General features: G+C 45.4%; 1 protein-coding gene across 5 annotated transcripts in view; it reads right to left on the bottom strand.

The window, feature by feature from the left end:
• LOC146202546 (uncharacterized) overlaps nucleotides 1-23,384 on the bottom strand; it is a 215,239-nt gene that overhangs the window by 94,420 nt on the left and 97,435 nt on the right. For 3 of the 5 annotated variants that reach the window (XM_084588218.1, XM_084588221.1, XM_084588220.1), the window contains exons 4-9: nucleotides 22,559-22,622; nucleotides 21,247-21,493; nucleotides 17,876-18,318; nucleotides 16,775-16,859; nucleotides 3,930-3,978; nucleotides 3,755-3,855 (exon numbers count right to left, since the gene is read on the bottom strand). The exons of 1 other annotated variant lie outside the window; for it this stretch is intronic. In XM_084588218.1, the coding sequence (XP_084444344.1) occupies nucleotides 3,755-3,855; nucleotides 3,930-3,978; nucleotides 16,775-16,859; nucleotides 17,876-18,318; nucleotides 21,247-21,493; nucleotides 22,559-22,622 (989 nt within the window). The remainder of the gene's footprint in view (nucleotides 1-3,754; nucleotides 3,856-3,929; nucleotides 3,979-16,774; nucleotides 16,860-17,875; nucleotides 18,319-21,246; nucleotides 21,494-22,558; nucleotides 22,623-23,384) is intronic. One more of the 5 variants, XM_084588219.1, reaches the window with a different exon arrangement.

Genomic DNA, 23,384 nt, shown 5'->3' with positions numbered 1-23,384 from the left:
GCTCAGACGCTGTTTGAAAGCAGGCATCTACCTCGCTACTCATTGTGCTGTCTCACAAGAGAAGCGAAAAACCGCTTGGACACAAAACACGGGGAATCCAACAAAGAGAGGAAGCCTCTTTCCCTCTATAGAAACGACTAAGAGGAACCAGGTGTTCAAAACAGAGTGCTGTCATAATTTCAACCTGCCAGCTAGAGATCAGACATCGCGGAATTGTGTTTAATTTAACCTCAAGTCTCTGCTTTCTTAATACTGAGTCAGCATTACACTAAGAGCGAGGCATTGAAGTTCTACGCGTTCAAGGGTCGGTACCACACAAACCTTTCAAGAAAAAGTAAAACTTGATGCTATGGAAACTATTGAAAGAAGAGGCTGTTACATGCCGAGGCTTGAAAGAATACAGCGTAAAGCACTAAGATTCATTCATAACAAATACAAGCGAACAGATTCACCAACCAAACTAGCTGTAATATCCGGGCTCGAAACGGTATCAGCAAGAGCAAAGTTGGCGCAATTAAAATTTTAATATCAACTGCTACATAACGCCTTTAACATCGACTTATCACAGTATGTTTCATTATCACATAAGCGAGAGTTAAGAAACTATCACGCATTCACGCTAACCGAATTTTCATGTCACAGTGATGCATTTAAACATTCTTTCTTCCCGTTGGCAACAAGCGAATGGAATTGCCTGCACTCATCTGTTACTAACGCTGATTCATTTTCAAGTTTTTGTTCCAAACTACAGGTGACGGTGTGAGTTGACATTATTCGGTTACAAATTTCGCTTTCTTTTTTCGTTCGCTTGTTTAACGCAGTCGACAGCCTGTTATCCCATTGTTTCGTTTTTGAACTTGTATGTGTTCTTTATTTGTGAGCTGTTAGTGCTTTAAAAATTCCCTAATACTGTATTTTTGTAGAGCTGCTTTAATTCTTGTCATCATCATTTCGTCGATATTAAGAATGTAATGCCCACCTGCTATGGTCTCAACTAGAGACTGGCAGTATTGCAAATAAATAAATAAATATATTTAATGCATGATACTAAGATTTCGCCAGTTCAAAACAAAGTGAAAAGTAGTAAAAGAAAGACTAAAATTCTGCTTATATCTGCGAACTCATGACAAAGATTGCATCGAATGTTGAACAGTCATTTATTTTACTGGTTTTTATCAGCCCAAGTGCACTGCTGTTTATTTTTCACTGGTTTTGTAGTGAACTCTGATTTACGCAACTTATGTAAATTATATATAACACTTTGCTGCCCAGGCAGAAACCTCTTAGGCAGACCAGCAAAGCATGCACTATAAAACTGTGAATAAATTTTGCTTTAACTTTGCCACTGAAGTTCAATTTATTCGTCGTCAACTACTCATGCAAGCTAACTAGCCCAGACGAGGGAGGGGAAAAAAGAAAAACGCTTGTCAGGGTGGTAGCAGATATTACCCCGCCTAGGTCTCTTGAGTTCAGCATTCCTTCTGTACGTCCTCTGTCTTTTGGACAAGTTCGTTTATTTTATTTGCGCGCTTTTTTTGCTGAACTTGCTGTCTTCTTTGTTCCCCTGAGTGGCCATTCCTATTTTGTTTTGTGAGAGTGGAAACAGCGGCATCGCTCTCGGTGACTCCCTGCAGCTCCCTGTTGGGTTGGTGGTTATCAAAAGGGTTGTTTTTAGGCTTTTCTTCACAATAAGCGCCATGGTGGTTTTGTAGCTTTCGCTTTCGTTCTTGCTCCTTCATCAACCCAAGCCCAGTGGAGGAGAAAGTGCACTCGTCACCTGCGCCTTTCGTGTTCACTGCAGACATTTTGTTACTACAGAAACTACGCCTCTCATGGAGCATTAGCTCTTGCCCTCAAACTGTATTTTTCCCTCCCTCGCCCTCATCTCACTGCAGCTGCCCTCCCTCAACTTACCCAAGAAAATTTTTCAGCGCTTATCCTCTTTCACCCTAACCCCACAGAGTCAAATCCTCATAAGGTGAGGGTGAGGACACCCTCATGATGGTTCATCCTTGCGAGGATGCCCATGTCTGCTCTTAAGCAGACTGTGTCCCGAATCACGAGTGAGGCACGACATGCTCAATGAAAATTGAAGAATGCACATTTTCGGAGCAGTGGAAGAACCACACAGGATGGAAGCACGGAAAATGTCCAGTACCGCGAATGGGCTTTCAAAACGCCGTTCAACTACGATAAGTTAGCTAGCTGATGTGCAGCTGATAGCCGCCGTTTACACTGCCTTGGACTTGGAGCATTGATAATAAAAATTTTTCGCCACCTCAACTGCCGTTGCTGTGGGCTGGTGGGAACAGTGTGATGCTCATAAAACTGAAACAAACCAAGTAAGAAATGAGGGCGTTCGTGTTTCATCACACTTGCTGTTGTGCGCATTCCAGAGGTGCGCACTCAGCTTCACAGCATGCAGTTCAGGTTGAGGAGCGCAATTTTCACAACCAAGCTTTCAATGGCAATCACACTTGGACGCGGCCTAACTGATGCGAGACCCGTCCCGCCTGCTTGACGACACAGGCTTACAGTAGCACTGGCTGCGACCATGCCATTAGTCTAAGACTTATCTGTATTTCTGAATTACCAGTGGTCAAATTCACGAGCACTGAGTTGCAGGTTTTGGAGGTCACGCAGAACGGAGAGCAGGCAGCCGTGGCTGCCAACCCCTATCTTCGTCACCGCTGGCTACCTAACGGTTTGGCTTTACCCATTCTTGCATGTTTTCACCTGGCTTTACCTTCGCCTCCTTGGAGGCGTGCAGCTTTGTAACTGTGCCACGCTATCGCAGGGGCATTTATTTGGCCATGTGCTGGGCTCCAGGCCGCCCAGTCACGGCAGCATGCAGCTCGAATCATCCGTGGCAGCACAGACTCTCGTTCAAATTGAGGGGCTTTTTTTACAGACTTCTATAGAGTTTGCCGAACTGAGCAGCAGAGTTCAAGTCAGCCAAAAATTCAAATTATCGAGGTTTAAATTAGTGAGCTTTCACTGTATAAGGTGAATAGCGATTGACAGCGCACAACCATATTTTATGTCGCTAGAAGCACATCACATAAGGAGAATACACATCAAGCTTGCTTCGTATACTTGCTGTATACGAAGCATCAGGCGAGCTAGCATTCATGGAATTAATCCTGCGCGTCAAGCTCACAACAATGACATCACAATCTTGAAAGAGCTCATTCTTTTCAACTTCAGTGAGTGACAAAAAAAATTTGTGGCAAGCCGTGATAGCTAACCGTTGTTTCTCTGAAATCAAACGAACCACACGAATGAAACATTTTAATAAAGTATTCCAATGGCTTCCTCCTGCTGTTCTCCTTGCCTGCCTCCTACATTCCTCTCATTATGACCTCCCTCCCATATAGGCTTCCTCGTTTTTCATTTTCCTATCTGAGTTTTCCATGCCACTATAAATTCACACCACAAAACTGCACCCTGCCCAACTAAATGCAACGTCAATGCGTGTGCTGTGCTACGAGCAAAATTTTCAAAACTAGGAACGCAACAGGAGTTGCTAAAACGCAGCCAAATACAAATTTTTACTGAGAAGGCTCCAGAAGACAAATGCAGACAGCTACACTGTTTGAACGAGACTCTATAAAGTGGAAGGATCGCAGAGATAGTTTTCGGACACCCGTAAAGGCACCAAAGACCAACTTCACATTTTTGTCACTTCTGCCCAACCACAGCTACATCACGCCCAAGAAATAAGTGTTCTCGAGACATATTAAGCGCCACTCACCAGATCCTCTCGAGCACCAAACCTGTTCACAAAAAGTTCAACCAGAAGATCATGCTGCCTAGTAGTGAACCTGTGGATGAAGACCTGGTGGGTCAGCGCTCCTGCACGAAGATGCCAAGCCATTACAAATCCACCTATCAAGAAGGCAGTGCACAGCAGAAGAATAATGCCTTACTTTTTTTCCAGCCACCTCTCATGTAAACTTGCAACCTCCAACTCCTCACCTGTCACAACGAAAGAAAATATGAGCACTTTCATACATGTAGCCAACACCTCTCATCATAAGCCAGATAAAAGTTCTCAGCAATTCAAAAGCCTCTTCCAGTGATCTCCAATTACCAGTATCTTCTAGCTGTGGCCACTTAACAAGTGAAGCTTCGTCACCTCACTTGATTTCTGCTGGCCTTCCCTCTGTGTCTGTTTCGTCCCCCCCCCCCCCCCCCCCTTCCTATCTCGAGAGACCACTAGTTTTCCAGGCACGAAGGACCCTGCTCTAAATTTCAGGTGAAGTGTCACCACTTTGCCCATTTCTCTCCAAGTACTCAGATCTCTTTCTTCCACTTAGCTCTCCTGCAGCCAATGTCCTCTGACTTGCATTTTCTTTCCATTACATGCTGCATTTCCCAATGCTATAACAATGCTAAAGCAATTGCGATGTTTCAAGACAATGCTTATCTCAAACCCCTGCAAATTACACATTTTTTTAGAGCAAAACGTTTTCCCAGATGCACTGTAAGCTAGCATGAATTAGTCAGAACATCTTTTTTTATGATTTACCTTCTGGTAACTTCATTCGGACACCTGCAGTCTGGCTTAAACTGCAACGAAATTTTTCACCTCATGCTCTCATAAAAATACAGTCTAGCCCGGTTACTGTGAAGCTACTTATAGCGAAAGAGTGGTTATAGCATAGGAATTTCAAATTCCCACTCCAATTTTCACATTTTCAATGCAGTTTGGGTCTGGCTTTAGCGAACTAACTAAAAGAGTCTTAGTGGATACAGCGAAGATTTTGTAGTAGATGAAAAATAATCAACCAATTGGGACATTTTAAGGCGAAAGCCTTTAATGCATCATTGTCGATAGAAGGTTGTCAGCAGAGGTGTCACGCTTTTGAGAGAGAGAGTTAAAAAAAATTAATAAACCTTGTCTCCACCGGGAATTGAAGCTCCATTCCTTAGACCCCAGCCAGCTTGAATCCCAGCGCTTTACCAAATGCGGCATGTCCCGGATCGTGATACGCTGTTCATAATTTCCCTAGTCTACCGTGAGGATGATAGCAGGATTACGGGAGTGACAGATACTGTGCCTTTAATTTCCTGTAAACAAATTACAGGATGCCAGTGAATTTTGATGCATTCAATGAGATGCTGATTGTGTTTGACAATGAGCGCGGTGTACCGTCATGACGTCACCAGGCGATTCATGCATATATATGACGCTGACCCCGCCGGGCGTCCGATCCAGGCGTCCATGTGGCATCTTTCAGTTGGCGCCTCCTCGAACGCCGCACCACACAGCCAACAGAAGCAGACCGAGATATCTAGGAGGCGTTGGTATAGCAGACATCAGCGGCATTTGAAATTGATTTACAGGGTAGAAAAGGCGCAGTATCTGCCATTATTCTCCGCGGACACATGTACCACGCCGTAAAGGAAGGGAGAAAGGGAGCTAGAAGTGCCGTAGCGAAGATCTACGCTCCACCGCGCTATAATGACTTTCGGTTCATCGCACTTTAGTGGTCCCAAATGCCCTCTAGAATAGTTTTACACCTTACAGATAATTTCTGAATGAAAATAAAAGCAAAATCAGGCTGATGGCCGCACGCGCAGCAGTGTTGTCTGCACACTCACAAAGTGAAAGGTTGTTTCACTGCATGTTTTGGTTTGCTGCCCCTGTTTATCGATTTCTTGGCTATGTCAAGTCTTATAGAGAAGGCAATGGCCGAGTCTTGCTAGCTTGTTATCACTATAGTGGCCGACACTCTACGAAAGTTCCTCAGAAGTTCGGAGCAAAACTTGGCACCGATCTTTCAGACACTCTAGAAACCATAAAAATGTCCAAGAAATCAAATTTTATAAAAAAAAAATTCCTTTACATAAACTTTTGATTGCCACACGGTGGAGGAAGAGGGTCAGCAGTTTAGCGGATGCTTGATTGACTCGCCCTAAAAATTACCAGTGGCAACTGGCGTTCAATAGCTATATGGCCATCGAAAGATGGTGGGATAACAGCGGCCTTAGATGAAGTACAGATGCGAATCCCTCGCTGAACCACCGCGCTCTGAAGATGCTTCGCCGCATAGTCCTCACATAACATGCAGTGAAGCATTCTCAAAATGAGCTGTTCTGCGAGAGGGAACCTGCTACTGTGTTGCACTGTGATCAGGACCACGGAGGCATTCGCGCTTTTCGAGCATATCTTTGACAATGGTGTGCTCGTAGCTAAGCACTTGAAGAAATTGCGAAAAATCGTTGTCGCACAATTTTCACCGCAAATGTATAGTGTTGATTAGATAAAATATTACTGCGATGCAAATGATTTTGGCAGTTCCTTAGGGCCATTCGATAATTTGAACATATTTCCTAGTGCCTTTAAGGCTGAATTGATGCGATTTTTCTGCACTCAGAAAGAAAGGATTTGACACAGGCGAGTTTCACAAACTTTTTACCGGTGGGTGTCCGGCGGTGGGTTTCGAACTACAGTTGAATCCCGCCACAACGAATACCGCCACAACGAAATTTCCGCGACAACGAATAATTTTTTATTCCCCGCGAGTATCCTATAAGAATTAATGGCCTAAATTTCTCTGCACAACGAACCATTTTTGCAGAGCGTTTCCGCTTCAACGAAATTTTCGCGTTCAAAATCGAAACCGAAACTAGTTTTATTGGCAAGAAGTCCAAGTCAAATCCAAAGCCACATTAAGCATGAAATCACGTGATTGCAGTTCCGCCATTTTGGCTTTGTGTCGTGGTCGCGTTGTTCACTCGCTGCCTTTCTCTTCGACAACGACGAGTTTTCATCCGCAGGACACGATGGCAACGCAAGTGAAAAAAACGCAAAACTCTTTCCCTTGAGCAAAAAGCTCAAATAATCGCCCAAGCAGAAAGCGGAAGAAAGCGGCAATTGCTGAAGACTTCGGAATTCCTGCAAGTTCGCTGTCAACGATTCTAGGCAATAAGGACAGCGTGAGAATGGCACTTGCTTCAGGCACATCCTCGAAGCACAAAAAGGTGACGCGGCCCCTCCATGAAGAGTTGGACAAAGCAGTGCATGCGTGGTTTGTGGAAGCACGAGCCAGCAACGTCCCCCTGTCCGGAAGCATCGTCCAGCAGAAAGCCTTGAACTATGCATGCCTACTTGGCACTGATGATTTTAAAGCCAGCATTGGCTGGCTAAACCGTTTCAAGGCCCGCCATAACATCGTTGGAAAAGTGTTGTGCGGCGAGTCAATGTCAGCAGACGTGGACGGAGCAGCTGCTTGGAAGGCGAGTAACATGGCCGGAATTTTAAGCAACTTCGCGCCTGCAGACATTTACAACGCCGACGAGACCGGGCTATTCTACGAGATGTTGCCGGCTAGGACGCTCGACTTCAAGGGGCAGCGCTGTCACGGCGGCAAACACAGCAAAAAACGCATCACAGTGCTGCTTTGCACAAACATGGATGGCTCGGACAAGCGTCCGCCGTTAGTCATAGGCAAAAGTGCCAAGCCGCGCTGTTTTAAGGGAACTCGTAGCCTACCTGTGCAGTACAAGGCGAACAACAAGTCATGGATGGCCCGCGCTATTTTCACCGAGTGGATGATGGCATTCGACCGCGACATGAAGCGGCAGGGCCGTAAAGTTTGCTTGCTTTTGGACAACTGTTCAGCGCATCACTCCGACGAAGTCAAGCTCACTAACACGGAGCTGAGGTTTTTCCCTCCCAATTGCACGTCTGTCTTACAGCCTCTCGATCAGGGCGTGATTCTTAGCCTGAAGCGCGCTTACCGCGGGAGGTTAATTCAGCGGCTGCTTTTTAACACTGAAACCGGCCGAGACACGAAGGTGGACTTGTACGTGGCACTGCAGATTATGTCTGCTGCCTGGAGCACACTGGGGCGCTCAGTAATTGTGAACTGTTTCAGGCACGCCGGATTTGCCGAAGGTCGACCCGTACACTCTGCTGGCCTAACACCAGGCGTTACAGACGACGACGAAGAGGCGTCACCGGCTCCGGGGATCGCGGCCGCCTGGAAAACGCTGGGAGAAATAGGAACCGTGCCGCCTAATCTCGAGCTCGACGAATACATCGGCGCTGACGCTTGTGTTGTTCACGAAGATGTGAGTGATGAGCAGATCATAAAAGCTGCCCGGAATGATAAGGACTCTTCCGATGAAGAAGACGACGACGTACAGGAAGCGCCGGCTGCGGCAACCGCCGTACAGGTGATGGACGCTTTTGATGTCATCAGGAATTTCGTTGCTGTCCGAGACGACGATGTTGCAATGGGTTTGCTGACCGAGTGCGAAAATCGCGTGACGGCGTTGCTCGCCGTGAAGCGTAAGCAAACCAAGCTTACACATTTTTGGCATTAAACGCCTTTGCTGCTGCTTGGGCAATTCTTTCTGCGTTTCACGTCAAATTTTTGCGATAACGAAGTTCCGCGAGAACGAATTTTTTTTCGTGCACCGTGAATTTCGTTATAGCGGGATTCAACTGTAACACCCTCCCGCAGCCGAGATTGGCGCTCTAACCAATTCGCTCCAAAATTTTGGTACCCCCCTCTTCCCAAAAACACGAACCCAGAATGGGATGGGAAACATAGAACAGCCAGGGTGCAAGGCTTACACAGACAATATGCAGAAGACCCCAGTGTAGCATATGTAGATACAGCCACCTATGCAAACACCCATCGTAAGGCACTAGCAGTTACTAACAATCATGCAAAATGTCCCTCTGCTTGCTCCATTCTCACCGATTCTACAACAGAGGCTGAGGAGGCAGCCATTGCACTGCGAAAATAATTTCGGATTCCAAAAATGCTATCCTGAACTTTGCCAGTGGTTTAATGTCATCCAACACCCACCGTCTCGCGTTTTTGGCAACGCCGACAATCTGTCGCCCTTATTAGGACATCCGCGCATGCGGGCCTTCCCGGTAATGAAAAGGCTCACTCCCTGGCCCAAGGTCTCACTTTCCAGGCTGGAGAGTAACAGTCTTCCTCAGATGCCAGGGAGTGCCTGCAGTCCTTTCGTGACCATCCTTACCTACCACCGCTAAAATATGAGGGCTTATGCACCCCCTGCTCCGAATCTTACAATAACACAAGCTGCCCATTGGCACAAGCTACAAACGCGCACAGCCCTATACCCCATCCTTTTCCACGCCCGCTTTCATGACCAGTTTTTTTTCTTCCTGTAAGCTCTGTGGCAAACCTGGCGACTTTCTACACATATTACTCACCTGCCCCTCATTCCCTCATCCTCCTTCACCAGAGGTGGCCCTAGATTACTAGAGAAGCTACTCATCAGTACCTGCTATAAGGACCAGCGTGAGATCATTACATGCGCTCTCGCTCGGACAGCCCTCCTAGGCTCTTTTGCTTTGCTCCGTACATGGAGGGGGCTCTCAAATGCCATGTAGGGAGCAACGCCCCCATCCTCTGTAATACTGGCAGTAAATGTTTCTACCACCACCACAAACTTTGACTAGTGCATTTGGCAGCAGACAACGTCCGAAAACTGTACGAGCTCACAACCGCACATGCGCACTGCATGAACCCACGGAGAGTATTTGCCCTCAATCTAACAGGCTCCTTTCTAGCATGACTTTTCTTATCGTCAATCACATTTTCAGCTCCTTCAAGTCTTGAATAATGACATTCCACTACAAATATCATATGGAGGCTTGGCTATTATAAGAAAGCAGAAAGATTAAACAGTCTCTAGCTCAACAGTGGAGCACCAGACATGAAATTCGGAGGTTGTGGGTATTTGTCCGCCAGTGGCATGTGGAAGTTTTTTCTCTTTCTAATACAGTTAAACCCTGTTATAAGAGACATGGATGTAACACACAATCGGATATAAGAGACACTGTACAACCAAATGATTGGCTACGCTGTGACTTGCATTAATTGGACCTGTTATTTAACAGACATTGGATGTAGAAGACAACTGGTTATAAAGGACAAATATTTTGCTTGTAACAAACATTTTAACATTAGATGCAGCACCATCCATTGCTAGATTTAGCTGCAGCCACAGTGAAAACACAAGAAGAGTGACACACTTGCGCCATCATTAGAAATGCATTGTTTGCTTTTCAATTAATTTTCAGTAGCGACACTCAGACTTGTTACTCACGAGCCACGGTTATCCTTTCTCAAACATCCATAAATTTCTGAGTGATATTTCTGCTGGTGATGTTTTATAGTTTTCCCTACATTTATGATTTCGTGGCACTTTTTTTACTTTAGTTCTTGGAGTGTTACTAATGTGTACGCAAACTGATGCTCAGTCACCCTGCCTCCTAGCAAACAGATGTACGGCCGCTACAGCAGCAATGCCTCCTTGCACGCGCGAGCCAGCCGCTTTGGAGAGACCAGCAGGGATCCCCCCCTGCCCGCGACGACGACGACGTGTGGACTATAGAAACTCAAGCCGTGCGTTTACTTGGAGCTCTACAGTCTTTGGATCGTGAGCGCATCCAAGGCACGAGCAGCAATGCTTTCCTTACATGCTTTTTCTTTCCCTCTCCCTCTCTTCTCTCTCTCAGAAGCACAATAAACGCAGTCTCTACCCAGCAACCGAATTGACAGGTTCCTCGCTCATGGGGCTCCCACGCCCGAAACATAACACCGGCGACGAGAAGCAGGATTTAGAGTAGACACAGTTGAAAGTCAGACCATGGCTACTAGAGCGATATACGGCGCCATCGAGCCGTTTAACGACAAAAATTAGACTTCGTGGATGCAGTGTCTCACTTTCTACTTTGTTGCAAATGACGTCTCCAGCAAAGTGAAGAAGCGCATGCTCCTCCTGACGCTTTGCAGGACCGAGACCTTTGATATCGTCTGCGCGCTGGTTGCACCAAAGACTCCTGGAGAAGTCAGCTACCAAGACTTAGTCACTTCTCCAGAAGCACTTCGACCCTAGACCACCTGAGCTGTACAGCCGGTACGTCTTGCAGCGACGCGACCAACTCCTTGAAGAATCGATCAGAAACTACATCGCAGCCCTCAGAATTTTAACAGCCCACTGCAACTTCAAAGTGCTGACGACAACGTCTGCGAGATCCGACTTCACCGGCAGAAGGACATACAACTGTTCTAACGAATCCCACCATGCTGCCCCAAGACGTGATGCTTTGCAACAGATTTGCCAGCGGCATCCACGACGAGCACCTCCAACAGAGACTGTTTGCGGAAAAAGACGACGTTTCAGTGCACTTTTGACCTGGCCATCAGAAGAAAGTGCGTCTCAATTGGTTGGTTTGGTTTGTAGGGTTTAACGTCCCAAAGCAACTCGGGCTATGAGAGACGCCATAGTAGAGGACTCCGGAAATTTCGACCACCTGGGGTTTTTTAACGTGCGCTGACATCGCACAGGACACGGGCGCCTTGCTTTTCGCCTCCATCGAAAAGCGGCCACCCAGGCCGGGATTCGATCCCGCGTCCTTGGGAACAGTAGTCTGGCGCCGTAACCACTGCGCCACCCCGGCGGGGCGAAAGTGCGTCTCAAGGCAGTAGCAAAGACTCAAGGGAGCGACGAGCTCCGCAGAAGTCCACAAAACTTTGCAACCCAAAAAAGAGCACTAGAATTCACCGCAGCAAAGACGCCGTTATCGGTGTGACAGCTGGCATAAGGCTCATACGTGCAAGTTCAGGACAGCACAATGAAGATTTTATTCCAAGAAAGGCCACATCGAGAAAGCTTGCATCTTCTGCAAGAACTAAGGGAGGCAAGGCTAACACAAGCCCAGAAACGCACAGTGTGAACGTTCACTCCAGCAACGACACTCCGCACAGCGACCCGTGCCCCAAAACCCAGAACCAAATTCCTCGGTGATGTGAAAGTCGAGGGAAGACCGCTAAAATTCAAAGTTGATACGGACGCCGGATGTTCTTTATTCAGCGAGGCTACTTGACGCTAAACATCGGAATATCCGCTACGCCAGCCATCTTTCAGCGTATGATGGAGACAACACTGGCAGGAATTCCTGGGGTGAGTGTTGACCTTGATGACATTATTGTCAGTGGGAAGGGCGCAAGAAACCATGTGCAGCATCTAGAAAAAATCCCGTCAAGGCTAAGCAAGAAAGGCCTACGCCTCAAGCAAGAAAAATGCCGCTTCGGCATCAAGTCAGTTGAATTTCTCTGACATGAGATTGACGCATAAGGTGTTCATACCACTGAGTAAAAGGTCCACGCTATCTTCCAGGCTCCAAAGTTGACTGAAAAGACTTCTCTGCAAGCTTTCCTAGGGCTTTTGGCATTTTATGACCGGTTTCTAGAAAACAGAGCTACGTTTGCCGCAGAGCTGTACAAGCTTCTGGAGAAAAACACACCCTGGACGTGGGAGAAAAAGCACCAGATTGCATTTGACGAATTAAGCATTTGATTCACTCTTTCACGGTGCTTGCGCATTGCGATAAGACAAAGCCTTTACATTTGTCTGTGGATGCCATATGGCGCACAGCACGATTTTAGCCTACAAAGATGCGTTCGGCTGAGAGGCCCCAATTGCGTTCGCGTCGCGAACTTTGGGAGCTGCAGAAAAAAAAACAACTCCCAGCTAGACAAGGAAGGTCTAGTAGTAGTTTTCGGCGTGAGCGATTTTCACCACTACATTGCTGACCGACACATGACCGTGTTAACGGATCACCAGCAGTTCCTTGGCATCATCGGGAAAAGACAGTTACTGCAGATACTTTCGCCTAGGATGACCCAATGGTGTCTGAAGTTGGCCACGTACGGTTATGATTCGGTGTACAGGTCTGGACGCCTGCATCAAAATGCTGACGCAATTAGCAAGCTGCCACTGCCCGCCCAAGTAGATGAAAACAGCAAGAGCACATCAGCAGGGGACTGTGGCTCCACGCCGAGCATCAAACTCTCCACATCAACTCACAAAACTGAGCTGGGAAGATCCATTGCTGTCGCACGTAATGAAAGCTGTGTCAAGCGGAGATCTGCACAGATTTCCCGGGCAGGAATTTTCTGCTTTTGCAAGGCTGGTACCTGTGCTCGCACCACAGGAAGGTTGCCTTATTTGCGGGGCCAGACTGGTTGTTCCAGCGGAAGCGCGAAAAGACGTACTCAACTTGTCACATGTAGACAACAGGGGCGTTGTGGCCATGAAAGCGTGCGCTCGAGGATATTTTTGGTGGCCCGGTGCCGAGAACAACATAGAGCGCCAAGTGAAAAATTGTGTAACTTGCCGCCAGCATCAAAGAACGCCGCGTAAAGCACCACTTTCTGATTGGAAGCGCACGACAGCTCTATGGCACACAGTCCACGCCGACTTCACTGGCCCAGTGGAGGGAAGGATGCCACTAATTGTTGGAGACGCGTACAGCAAGTGGCTCAAAGTGCGCTACATGCGCAACATACAGTCACCGACTCTAATCGAGGAACTGGGTAGCCTGTTTGCAACTTTTGACAATCCCGAAAGGCTGGTAACAAATAACGGCCCGTCCTTCGCTTCTTGAATGGGAAGATTTCTTAAAGAACGGTGTAATGCACATTACAAGTGCTGCCTATCCTCCGGCCACGAATGGGTAAGCAGAGAGAATGGTGTATAAGACTAAGGAAGCATTGGCCAAGGATCAGTCTGGAACATTTGCGTGCAGGCTGGCTCGGTTTCTGCTGAAGCAGCACACAACTATTTCAGCAACAACGGGCACAACACCTGCTGCACTCATGTTCATGTTCACCGATGCACGGCCGCTACAGTTGCAATGCCTCCTTGCACGCGTGAGCCGGTCACTTCGGAGAGACCAGCTGGGGTCCCCCTTGCCTGCAATGACGACTGTGGGTCAATGAAACCTGAGCATTGCGACCGTCCTCGAATCGTGTGCACGACCAAGGCATCACAAGCAATGCTTTCTTTACGCGTTTCTTTCTTTCTTTCTTTGTTTCTTTCTCTCTCTCTCTTTCTTTCTTTCTTTCTTTCTTTCTTTCTTTCTTTCTTTCTTTATCTTCTCCTCTGTCCCAAAAGCACAATAAATGCAGTCTCTACCTAGCAACCGAATTGAGAGGTTCCTCGCTCATGGGGTTAGCACGCCCCGAGTATAAGAGTTACCAGAGACATAACTTAGCTGCGAATCGCTAGTTGCGGTGTCATGTCACATCGCAATTGCACTTTGAAATCACTGCAAACGCAGTTCGCCACCATATACAGCTTTGGCCCAGCGGCCATAAGGCTCTTGGTCTGATTTTCAAGCTGGAAGAGGCTGTGTTGAGCAGCATCAATGCAGCCGTGAAGCAGACCAAGACAGTTGCCAAGTGTGGTCAGTGTGTGGTGGTCCACCAAGCAAATGCAATATGCAAGCGAAAGCTATAATAATGCTTTTGCGACAGGATATAGCCTTCTTTTCTGCGTATGTTAGCCGCAGGATGCCCACATTGAAATGAGGTCTGGTTAGCAAACGGGAATGTGGTACCCTGCTTATAAGGGACCTCTCATGCAAGAGACAAAAACTGCTCTTCGGTGCATGTCCTTTATAAAGAGGTTCAACTGCCGCATCCCCACGTATACATTATTCTTTCATACTGATCTTAAAAAAAAAAAAAGATCCCACTATGCTTGTTTGGTGTCAGTGGCTCTTAGCTTTCTTCGTATCTCGTAACGAGACTCTCACTTTCCCTGCATTTGTATGCTAAGAAAGTAGAAGATTGAACAGCGGTCGCCATAGCTCAGTCGGAAGAGCATCGTACACAAAATGTAGGTTACGGGCTCAGGTACTACCGGTGGAATGTGATTTCCTTCTACTTTATAACTGATTATCTTCCAACGTCACATTGATCAACACACACACAAAAAAAGAAAGAAATCTCATATGATCAGTGGCTGTTGGCTATCGTTGTATGTATAATATAAAAAGCCCCTCATTCTTCAGTATATTTGTTGGCTGAATACATCATATCCAGTAACTTGCCTAAGTGTGCGACAAGCCAAGTGCATTAATTATCAGTTACAGAGTTTTTTAAATGCTTCTAACAATAGTGCCAGTTATCAAAGTACCTCAAAACTTTATCATGATTAGTTTTATGATATACTTGGCACATAAAACTGCATTCTCAAATCTGCCAACCTGGCGGTATCAAAAATCGCAATGTTCTTGCCAATTGGCGGGGGGAGAGGCTGCAACCACCCCGAAAGGAACTTTGCAGTCTATGCCAGAGCCGACGCAGCTGCTTTAGAAGCTTCATGGGCAGAACACTGCTTTTGCCACTGCTATGACTTCTATAACATGCTGTACTAACACATAGGCCACAGCCACTTTGGCTTTCATCGGCTGCTTATCCGATGGTGCCGATGGCCTTAGTGCGGCCGCTGATTGTAAAGCTAGTAACTGTGATGTAGCTGTTGGTTCCGCAGAGAGTTTCTCGCAAAAACTATTCCTGAGCACGGAGACAATTTTTTCAGGAGGTAAAGAGCAGTGCTTGTCAACTGAAAAGTGCAGTCAAAATTAGGAAGTCTTCTGAGCGAATTAGGAGGGCTGCAGGTAACCTTCTAGTCACAAATTTTTTATGCTGCTGGCCCTTAACTCACATGCGTGTAGAGATAGCAAGCAAAAATGATGTCTCGACTTATATTTTGTACTTCTGCACCGCCTATAAGTCAGCAGACCTGCCACAACAGAAAGACTGAATAGCTGACTTGCTATGTTTTCCATTTATTTCATTTTGTTACAGCTACAAAAACCTAACTTTCATATCTCTCTGGCGTGCACTAAAACCTAAAATGATACACAGAAGTGAAACTAATTTGCATCTGGCTCAAGGGCATTTTGGCTAAAGAATGCTGAGATGCTTTGGTTTGCACAAAGTGAGGTCAAAGAGTTTTGCTCCTAAGGAGGTGAGACCAGGGGGAAGTTTATATCAAGTGGAAAACCAGTCAACAGCCAGCAACAGCCAGAAACATGGTTCAACCTCGCACCTCCCACACACAAGACAGATGATCAAGCCGCTATGTTATGCACACACATGCACACACATAAAAGCAAAATTATAGCAGTAAAAGCTCCACAGTGGTGACGACGATTAAAAGCACATAAACCCATAAGATGCATACATTATTTTGAAGACTAATGATTGTGTCCCAATGTCCCAAACAATGGCACAAGAAAAAAAAATGTAAACTGGATCTGTAAATTAGAAATGTGCCACATTTCGGAACAGGTATTTGCACCAGACGCCTGGAGACAAGGATGCAGAAACTAGTACTCACTTAATTGCAATCACGTTCAATTTATTCTGATGAGCGTTAGTCGAAAGGGACATGGGCAGAAAAATGCTCATGCCACATACATAATTCCCCAACGGAAGCTTGCTTAGTGCCTGCAAGCTTGTAGTACAACCTGACATGCAGCTTTTAGAACATGGAAGAAGTGAATCGTTTTAGCAGCATTTTTCAGATCATGCAGAGCTTGCATGCTTAAAAGCTAAGTTAACCCTCGTTAGCGTAGTTAGCATCAGTTAGTCACCTATTAGATTCTTCCACCGTGCTCCTAACACACACTGTGCACACTGCACCTCATACTGAGCCTGACAATAGCACCACTGAGCAGGAGCCACTTATTCAGAGACCATGCTAATGTGGTTTTGCAGCCACAATGATAGCAAGTACCCTTCAGCCATCTTAGCATGGTCTAGAACTCAGCAAACGAAGTTCAGTGGCACTAGTGTCAAAGCCATGCACTCAAGCATTTGTGTTAAGTTTGCAGGTAGCTATACATGATGCAATCCCAAAAGCAGAGGCTGAACAGAAAGCTATTCAGACATGACTACCAAATGCTTTGCAACATTACCTCGAATCTCAGGATTTTCTCCAGTACAGGTGTGATCTTGTCAAGAAGGTATGTCATGTGCCTTTTTTCCAATTCGCTCACATTTCTGTTGAATACAGACAGAAAAAAAGAAAAAAGAAACGCCGAAGGTTAAAGTATCCAGTAAAAAGGAGCAGTCTCCAGCTAAAAATTAGGAAGGCGATATAGAAGGAACGAGAAAAACTTGTTGACATTGCATTCAGTTGCATTCGCTCGCGTAATGAACTCCCCTCCCATTTTTGTCGTTCAGAATTTACTTTATTTTTTAACTTCCGAAGCAGGTCTCACAGTATCGCAACCTCATTGTCCCAGTCCGCAGCATAGAGCTCGGCAGCCTACCAAAATGCTGCACGCCGATAACATCTCAATGTTACTTTCTCATGAGGTCTCCTACTAGGGTGTCGCTCTGGGCAAAGTTTGCAGAGCACTTAGTTTTAGACGCTCTTCCCAGCTTGGCTGTGGGTGCAGAAATAAGCAATGAAACTGCCACTCGTTTCTACAAGTTTCAGAAAAGCTTGCTTCTGAACACTGAGAAAGAAAAAAGTCCAGCACTAGGTAACAGATCATTCAAAGTACAATAATAAAATCAAGTTCTGCACCAGGCATGTTTTTATTTGAAAACTTTTGATGTCGTTTTTGGATAATATGATTTTCTGATAATACATTTAATTTCCAATTCCCACGAGCATAATATCAATGAGCTGCATTCATATACAATACAGATCTCACCTTGCACCAATGGTCATGCCACCAGTCACTACTACAGTTTAAATATATATTTATCTGCTCTGTCTACTATGACTACCCATCATAGCCCGCTACCCTTCCACTATACCTCTTTCCATACAGCAAAACCGCATACTTAAGGACATGGCCGAGGCTGACCTTTAAATTCTATTTTTCCTCTGAAGCTGGCTTCCATCTGTCAGAAATCAATGTCTCAGAATATACAGGCTCTTCTGTCGTATCTAGTGAAGTACTTTCCCTCAAATTCATTTCATGCAACAAGAAAAAAACTTCTGCTGGAAATGCTCAAAGGTTCTAATGCCCCATCTAGAATTGCATTTTCAATTTTTTGGGTACCTGAAATTTCGAATCTCCTGATCCATACTTGAAGTTGCATCAGAAGATGTTTCTTCGGAGGAGCTGTCATCGTCAGGTGGCTGTGACACCGATGAAGGCACCACTGCGCTTGATGGCCCAGCACTTGGTGGCCCAGCACTTGGTGGCCCAGCACTTGGTGGCCCAGCACTTGGTGGACCAGCACTTGGTGGACCAGCACTTGGTGGCCCAGCACTTGGTGGCCCAGCACTTGGTGGCCCAGCACTTGGTGGCCCAGCACTTGGTGGCCCAGCACTTGGTGGCCCAGCACTTGGTGGCCCAGCACTTGGTGGCCCAGCACTTGGTGGCCCAGCGCTTGGTGGCCCAGCACTTGGTGGCCCAGCACTTGGTGGCCCAGCACTTGGTGGCCCAGCACTTGGTGGCCCAGCACTTGATGGCCCAGCACTTGATGGAATGCTGACACCCTGCATTTAACAGCAGCAATGCAGAAAAGTATTCCATGAAGGAAAGAGGAAGGCAGACAAGGACAAGGAAGCAGACAGCCCAAAAGCAAACACCCCTTTTATGTCTTTCTTTTTTTACCGGCTACCACTACTGGCTTCTTCCAGAGTCGTTTATTAATTGGCCCAGCTCTCCATGCTGTAAAAGCATTCAAGATGACGTGGTGCCTCATCGCCTTTCAAACAGCCTTAGAGACAGTGAAACAATACTGTTCACATAGATCCATGTTCACAGAAATATGTGCAGAAATTCCATTGAAACTCTGAAAACTCTCAATAAATGGGGAATATACTTGGGCAATGGCTGTGCACATCCATGGGGGCAAGTGACAATAGGGCCATTTACAATAGCTCGGGAAAGCCGCAAGCACAGTCAACACTGATTTGTAGGAAAGGTTTAATTAAAAGCAAGAAAATTCATGTTTTGGGCAGCTCTGCAGTGGAGACATGAACTAGTTGTTCTTGCAACAATTACTTAAAATGTTTTACATACCACGCACATTGAGTATGAGTCACCAGCTACTATGGCAGATTGAATATTTGATAATTTCAAATATTCAACTGAAATCTCGAGTGTCTAACACCTCTGTGATAGCACCGCAGCACGTGTGCTACCAAGCACGCTGTGGTGCCATCCTAGAGGCAGTCCGTTAACCCGAAACGATGAGACAAGCATTCCAGAAACATTATTTCCTCGAGGAAATATTTTCGAAATTTTGAGTGTCAAACAATCAAATTTAATCGAATATTAAACACTGGACTAATATTCAAAACTATCACATATATTCAACGACCTAATTTATAAAAAAGAAGAAACCCATTGATGGTAGCATTTAACAAACAGTCTTAGGTATCTTACTGGCAGATGACTAGTCAGAATCCAGCTCTAAAAGCAGTGAAACTAAACCTTCTCGAGGTATACTGATATAATCACGGTGCCGCCTGCCTGGTTCTTTCATTGAAGGTCGGTCTCGAACTAATATCAATTCACAGCATAAATTAGCGTTTCCTAGTAGCACTCTGTTTATTTAATGCAAGACTGCAGAAAAGAATTCACAACTTTCCCCAACATGAAGATATCTCCAATAGCCAGGCCTTCTCGCAAGCTACCTTTGCTTTGTCCTCTTTCTGGCCGTGAAACAATTTTTTTAATGCTTGTAGCAGCAGTAAGCCTCAGGATGATGTCAGATAGTCAGAGTTCCGCTTTTACAGTGAATACTGAAAGTAAGCAGCCCAAAACGTCACTGCCGTCCACCGGGCAGCACCCCCCCCCCCCCCCCCCCCCCACACACATTTCTTGCACCACTGCACTAAATTTTTTGCTCACCTAAGGTATGAGAAGGATGTTTGCAGTACCTTGGCCACTATTTGCCAGCCATCTAAATTGCATACCCAAAATTGATTTGGTACAGTTATCCCTACAAGCCATTCTGCTCTAAAAAACTGCCTCACCCTCCGCCTCATCCCGGCAAGGCATTGTGCTGTGAAGCCAATGGGACTAGTGCCATGAAGATGAGACGTTACAATGCCGCAGGGCTTTTTCTTAACGGCTGCTATAAATTTCAGTCCACATGAATAAATATGTCTGGATGCTGATCCAGTGCAAACAACCTAAAAAAAATTAAATTACTCATCAAAAAGGTTACACTGCAAGCAAGTGCAGAGGCGTGTCACGCAATGTCCTGTTTGCTTCAAAGAATGTCACTGACTGCATCTCTACTGGAGTAATGCCGGCTTGTTTGCAGTGTTAATGTCCACAAACATTTTACTGCTCTTTCTTGCTTGCCTGTAGGCATTCTTTAACACAGGGGAACTCTTTAGCCTTGGTTCTCTTTTGTAGTTAGAAACATTACTAGACTGCAATTTTACTTTTGTGTGAAAAGTTAACCACTTTCCCTATGAACATTTCTGTGTATAGTGGCCAATGTTACTATTTTATGATATACTATCTGCATTTCTAAGTTTTGTTGCCATCTTCCCTAGGTTTTTCCACTCTATAATTTTCCTAGTGGAATATAATTTCCCATTTGTTCATTATTCAGTAGAGCATAGATCTTAATAGATGTGCTTGCGCTTTGCGGACTGCTCCAATCAAAATGTTTTAAGAAAAAAATTACTTTTCTAGAAGGCATCGATGCAGCTTTTCCGAGCTATGTGTCTGGCTGAGTGTTGTATACCACTTTTGCTCACGACTGTATATAAAGAGTTAAAGAGCCAAACACAAGTTCTTGGAAAATGAAACTATAGACAACATGGCCACGTCTGTTAACCAACTGAAAGGGTCAGTAGGCACGAAGCACAGTGCAATGGCATATCATCAGGGAAGGGGAAGGGGGGGGGGGGGGGTTGTGCTTTGATATATCTCTTTCAATAATAGTATTAAACTTTGAGCCTAAATAAACACATTTTTCAAGAATTCACTGTGTGTACATTTAGAAACAGAGTATGTAGCCCTCCTTCATGTAAACTACCTTGGAACCTTTGTGTAACTGGACAGACTGAGACCACAATACTAATAAAAAAAAAGTGGGTAAAATGCCACACAAACAGCAACCAGAAGTGGAGAGCCCGGAGATTTCCACAAAATAAATAAAGTGCTTCCTTGTAATCTGCTCCATCAGCCATCCAGTTGCCGCAAAATGTGGTTTGATACTTATGATAATGACATTAACCAATAAAACCTTCATAACTAAGTTCAGAGAGTAATACACTGCCCTAGTTCATTATGCAGCTGCATTTTGGAGCACAGCACATAAGCGCAATTCAATGTCATTCGCCCTGGCTGAACAAATGAAAAATAAACTTTCTGGGAGAGCAATGTTTCTCTGTATCGCCAGATATTGAAAGCTTTTTCTTGGCTTTTTGCAAACCATCAGCATTAAAAGCACGAACCTGCTTCTTTGGAGACTCTGGATTGCGTGACGATGATGCTTCAGGCTTGTGAAACTTGGAAGCTTCTGTATCTGAACTTGCACTCAAGGCGGCCAGCTCAGACGTTGGGTTACCTTCAGCATCAGACTCAACTGCAGTTGGCTTGGACACGCACGACCTGAGCGGCCTCTGCACCTTTTTATTCGGCCCATCCGAAGCTGGTGCAAGCACTTTCTTGCGATGCTTCGGAGACGAGAAAGCTTCAGAGCTACAAAAATTGAAAGGCAATGTGAACATGCAGTCACTCTTGTTTGTCATTATATCACAAGCTATATTTTTTTCTTGGATGGGAAAACCTCCAAAAGCAAGCAGGGCTTTATCTTAGAGTTTACAGCCTTTAATCTCTCCAGGAAACCTCAGCAAGTATGAGCCCTAAATAAAAACTCTCTGCATGACACTACAGTAAAACCTCATTGATACGTTTCCTAAAGGATGCGGGGAAAAATTTATTACTAAACGAAAAAACCTATGATCCAAACTGCCTGATTTTAAGAAATTAACTGCTGAATAAGGTAAAGTACAAAGGCATTTAGAATTGAGACTTTCATTGCATAAAAACATTTAAAGACATCCAGTGTGTACAGCTCCCTTTTTAGCTCTCGAAGAATTCAGAGCACATTTGCATGTCGTAAGAACAGAAGACATTTAGTAACAAATCCAGTATGTAAAAGGAAATGACGCACAGGCACCACTTCCTTGGTTGTTTCCAGATGCTTCATTCCTTTACACCGGTGACATGTGGAGAAGCCATTGCAATGGCTTACAGTCGCCACGTTTTCGCTTATGTTACGTCCCCCAGACCTGGTCTACTTGTATGGAGGTGAATAGTTGTAGTTGTTAAATGGCTTATCCTTGTGCTCACAAGGCACTGCAAAGAAGCCACCGCATTCAAGTCACGTTTCCGCGGGAAAGAGAGTCTTGTATGTTGGCTTTCTTTGGCGCTTTGCCCCTTTGCATCCTGGTACTGCAGAAAGCAACTTTGGTCGGTGAACGCCGCCGATTAGTTTTCCATGTTGCGAGCACTTGTTAGCACATGTCCGGTTGATTGAAAACATATTATATGACCATAATTTGTAAAATTTTCGAACGTAACAACCAGGAGAGTCTTATCTGGCAACATATTAACCGAGAGAAAACAGTGTAGCTCTATGAGAGATGTTTCGCTGCCCGCGATTATCAGTGCATGAAAAGGGGAATCGTATGAACCGGGAACTTATCAACGATGTTCTACTGTACTTTTCACAGGTTGTTAGATGGAATCCCGCTTACTCACATTTTCAGTTGCTTTGTCATTTTCCGTGTCTGAACTGCTGAGGTACTCCTTTTTCGTTTCCCTGCTTAAAAAAAAAAGCATGACATCACATGAGTGGCAAGAGCTCATAGCTAAACACAACACAAGTTCAAATATGCCCCCCAAAAATTAGTGTACTGTGTTTGCTCACATAATGTATGCAGCTACTAATTTGGTTGTGAAAATATAAATTTTTGCCAATATGCATGTCACAGAAGTGCATCCTCTGCCTTGAATTTTTTTCTTTGAAGAAACGAGTGTGTGCATCAGTTCACAATGCAACTCCAGTAATGCAACAGCAAGGTAATGTTTAAAAATAAAGGCACTAGCTAACTTGCTCAAGAAATGATTCCCGAATATTCTGGTTAGTCACAAGGCAATGTTGTTCCAAACAAGGGGGTAATTACAAATTAACACACAAGTGCAACCATATGGCTACAAAAGAAAGCTGTATATCATCCACAGTCAGTCTACGAACTAAGTGGACAGGGATAGCTAGCACATGGTACAAGAGCGAATTGACCAACTATTAGTGAGAACAGTTCAGTTCAGTCGTTCAGTCGTGTCCGACTCTTCGTGACCCTATTGACCATGTCACGCCACGCTTTCCGGTCTCTCACTATCTTCCTAACATCACATAATTTCATCTGCAGTGCCTCGAGGATGCCATCTAACCATCGCGTTCGCTGCCTACCCCTTCTCCGGCGACCCTCAACCTTTCCCAACATCAAATATTTCTCCAGCGACTCCTCTCTTCTCATCAGATGACCAAAGTAGCTGAGCTTTAACTTTAGAATTTGACCCTCCA

The sequence above is a fragment of the Amblyomma maculatum genome, chromosome 1 (assembly GCF_055883805.1).
Source record: "Amblyomma maculatum isolate TAMU_Amacu chromosome 1, ASM5588380v1, whole genome shotgun sequence".
Taxonomy (NCBI): domain Eukaryota; kingdom Metazoa; phylum Arthropoda; class Arachnida; order Ixodida; family Ixodidae; genus Amblyomma; species Amblyomma maculatum.
This window is presented reverse-complemented; position numbering and strand designations above follow the sequence as displayed.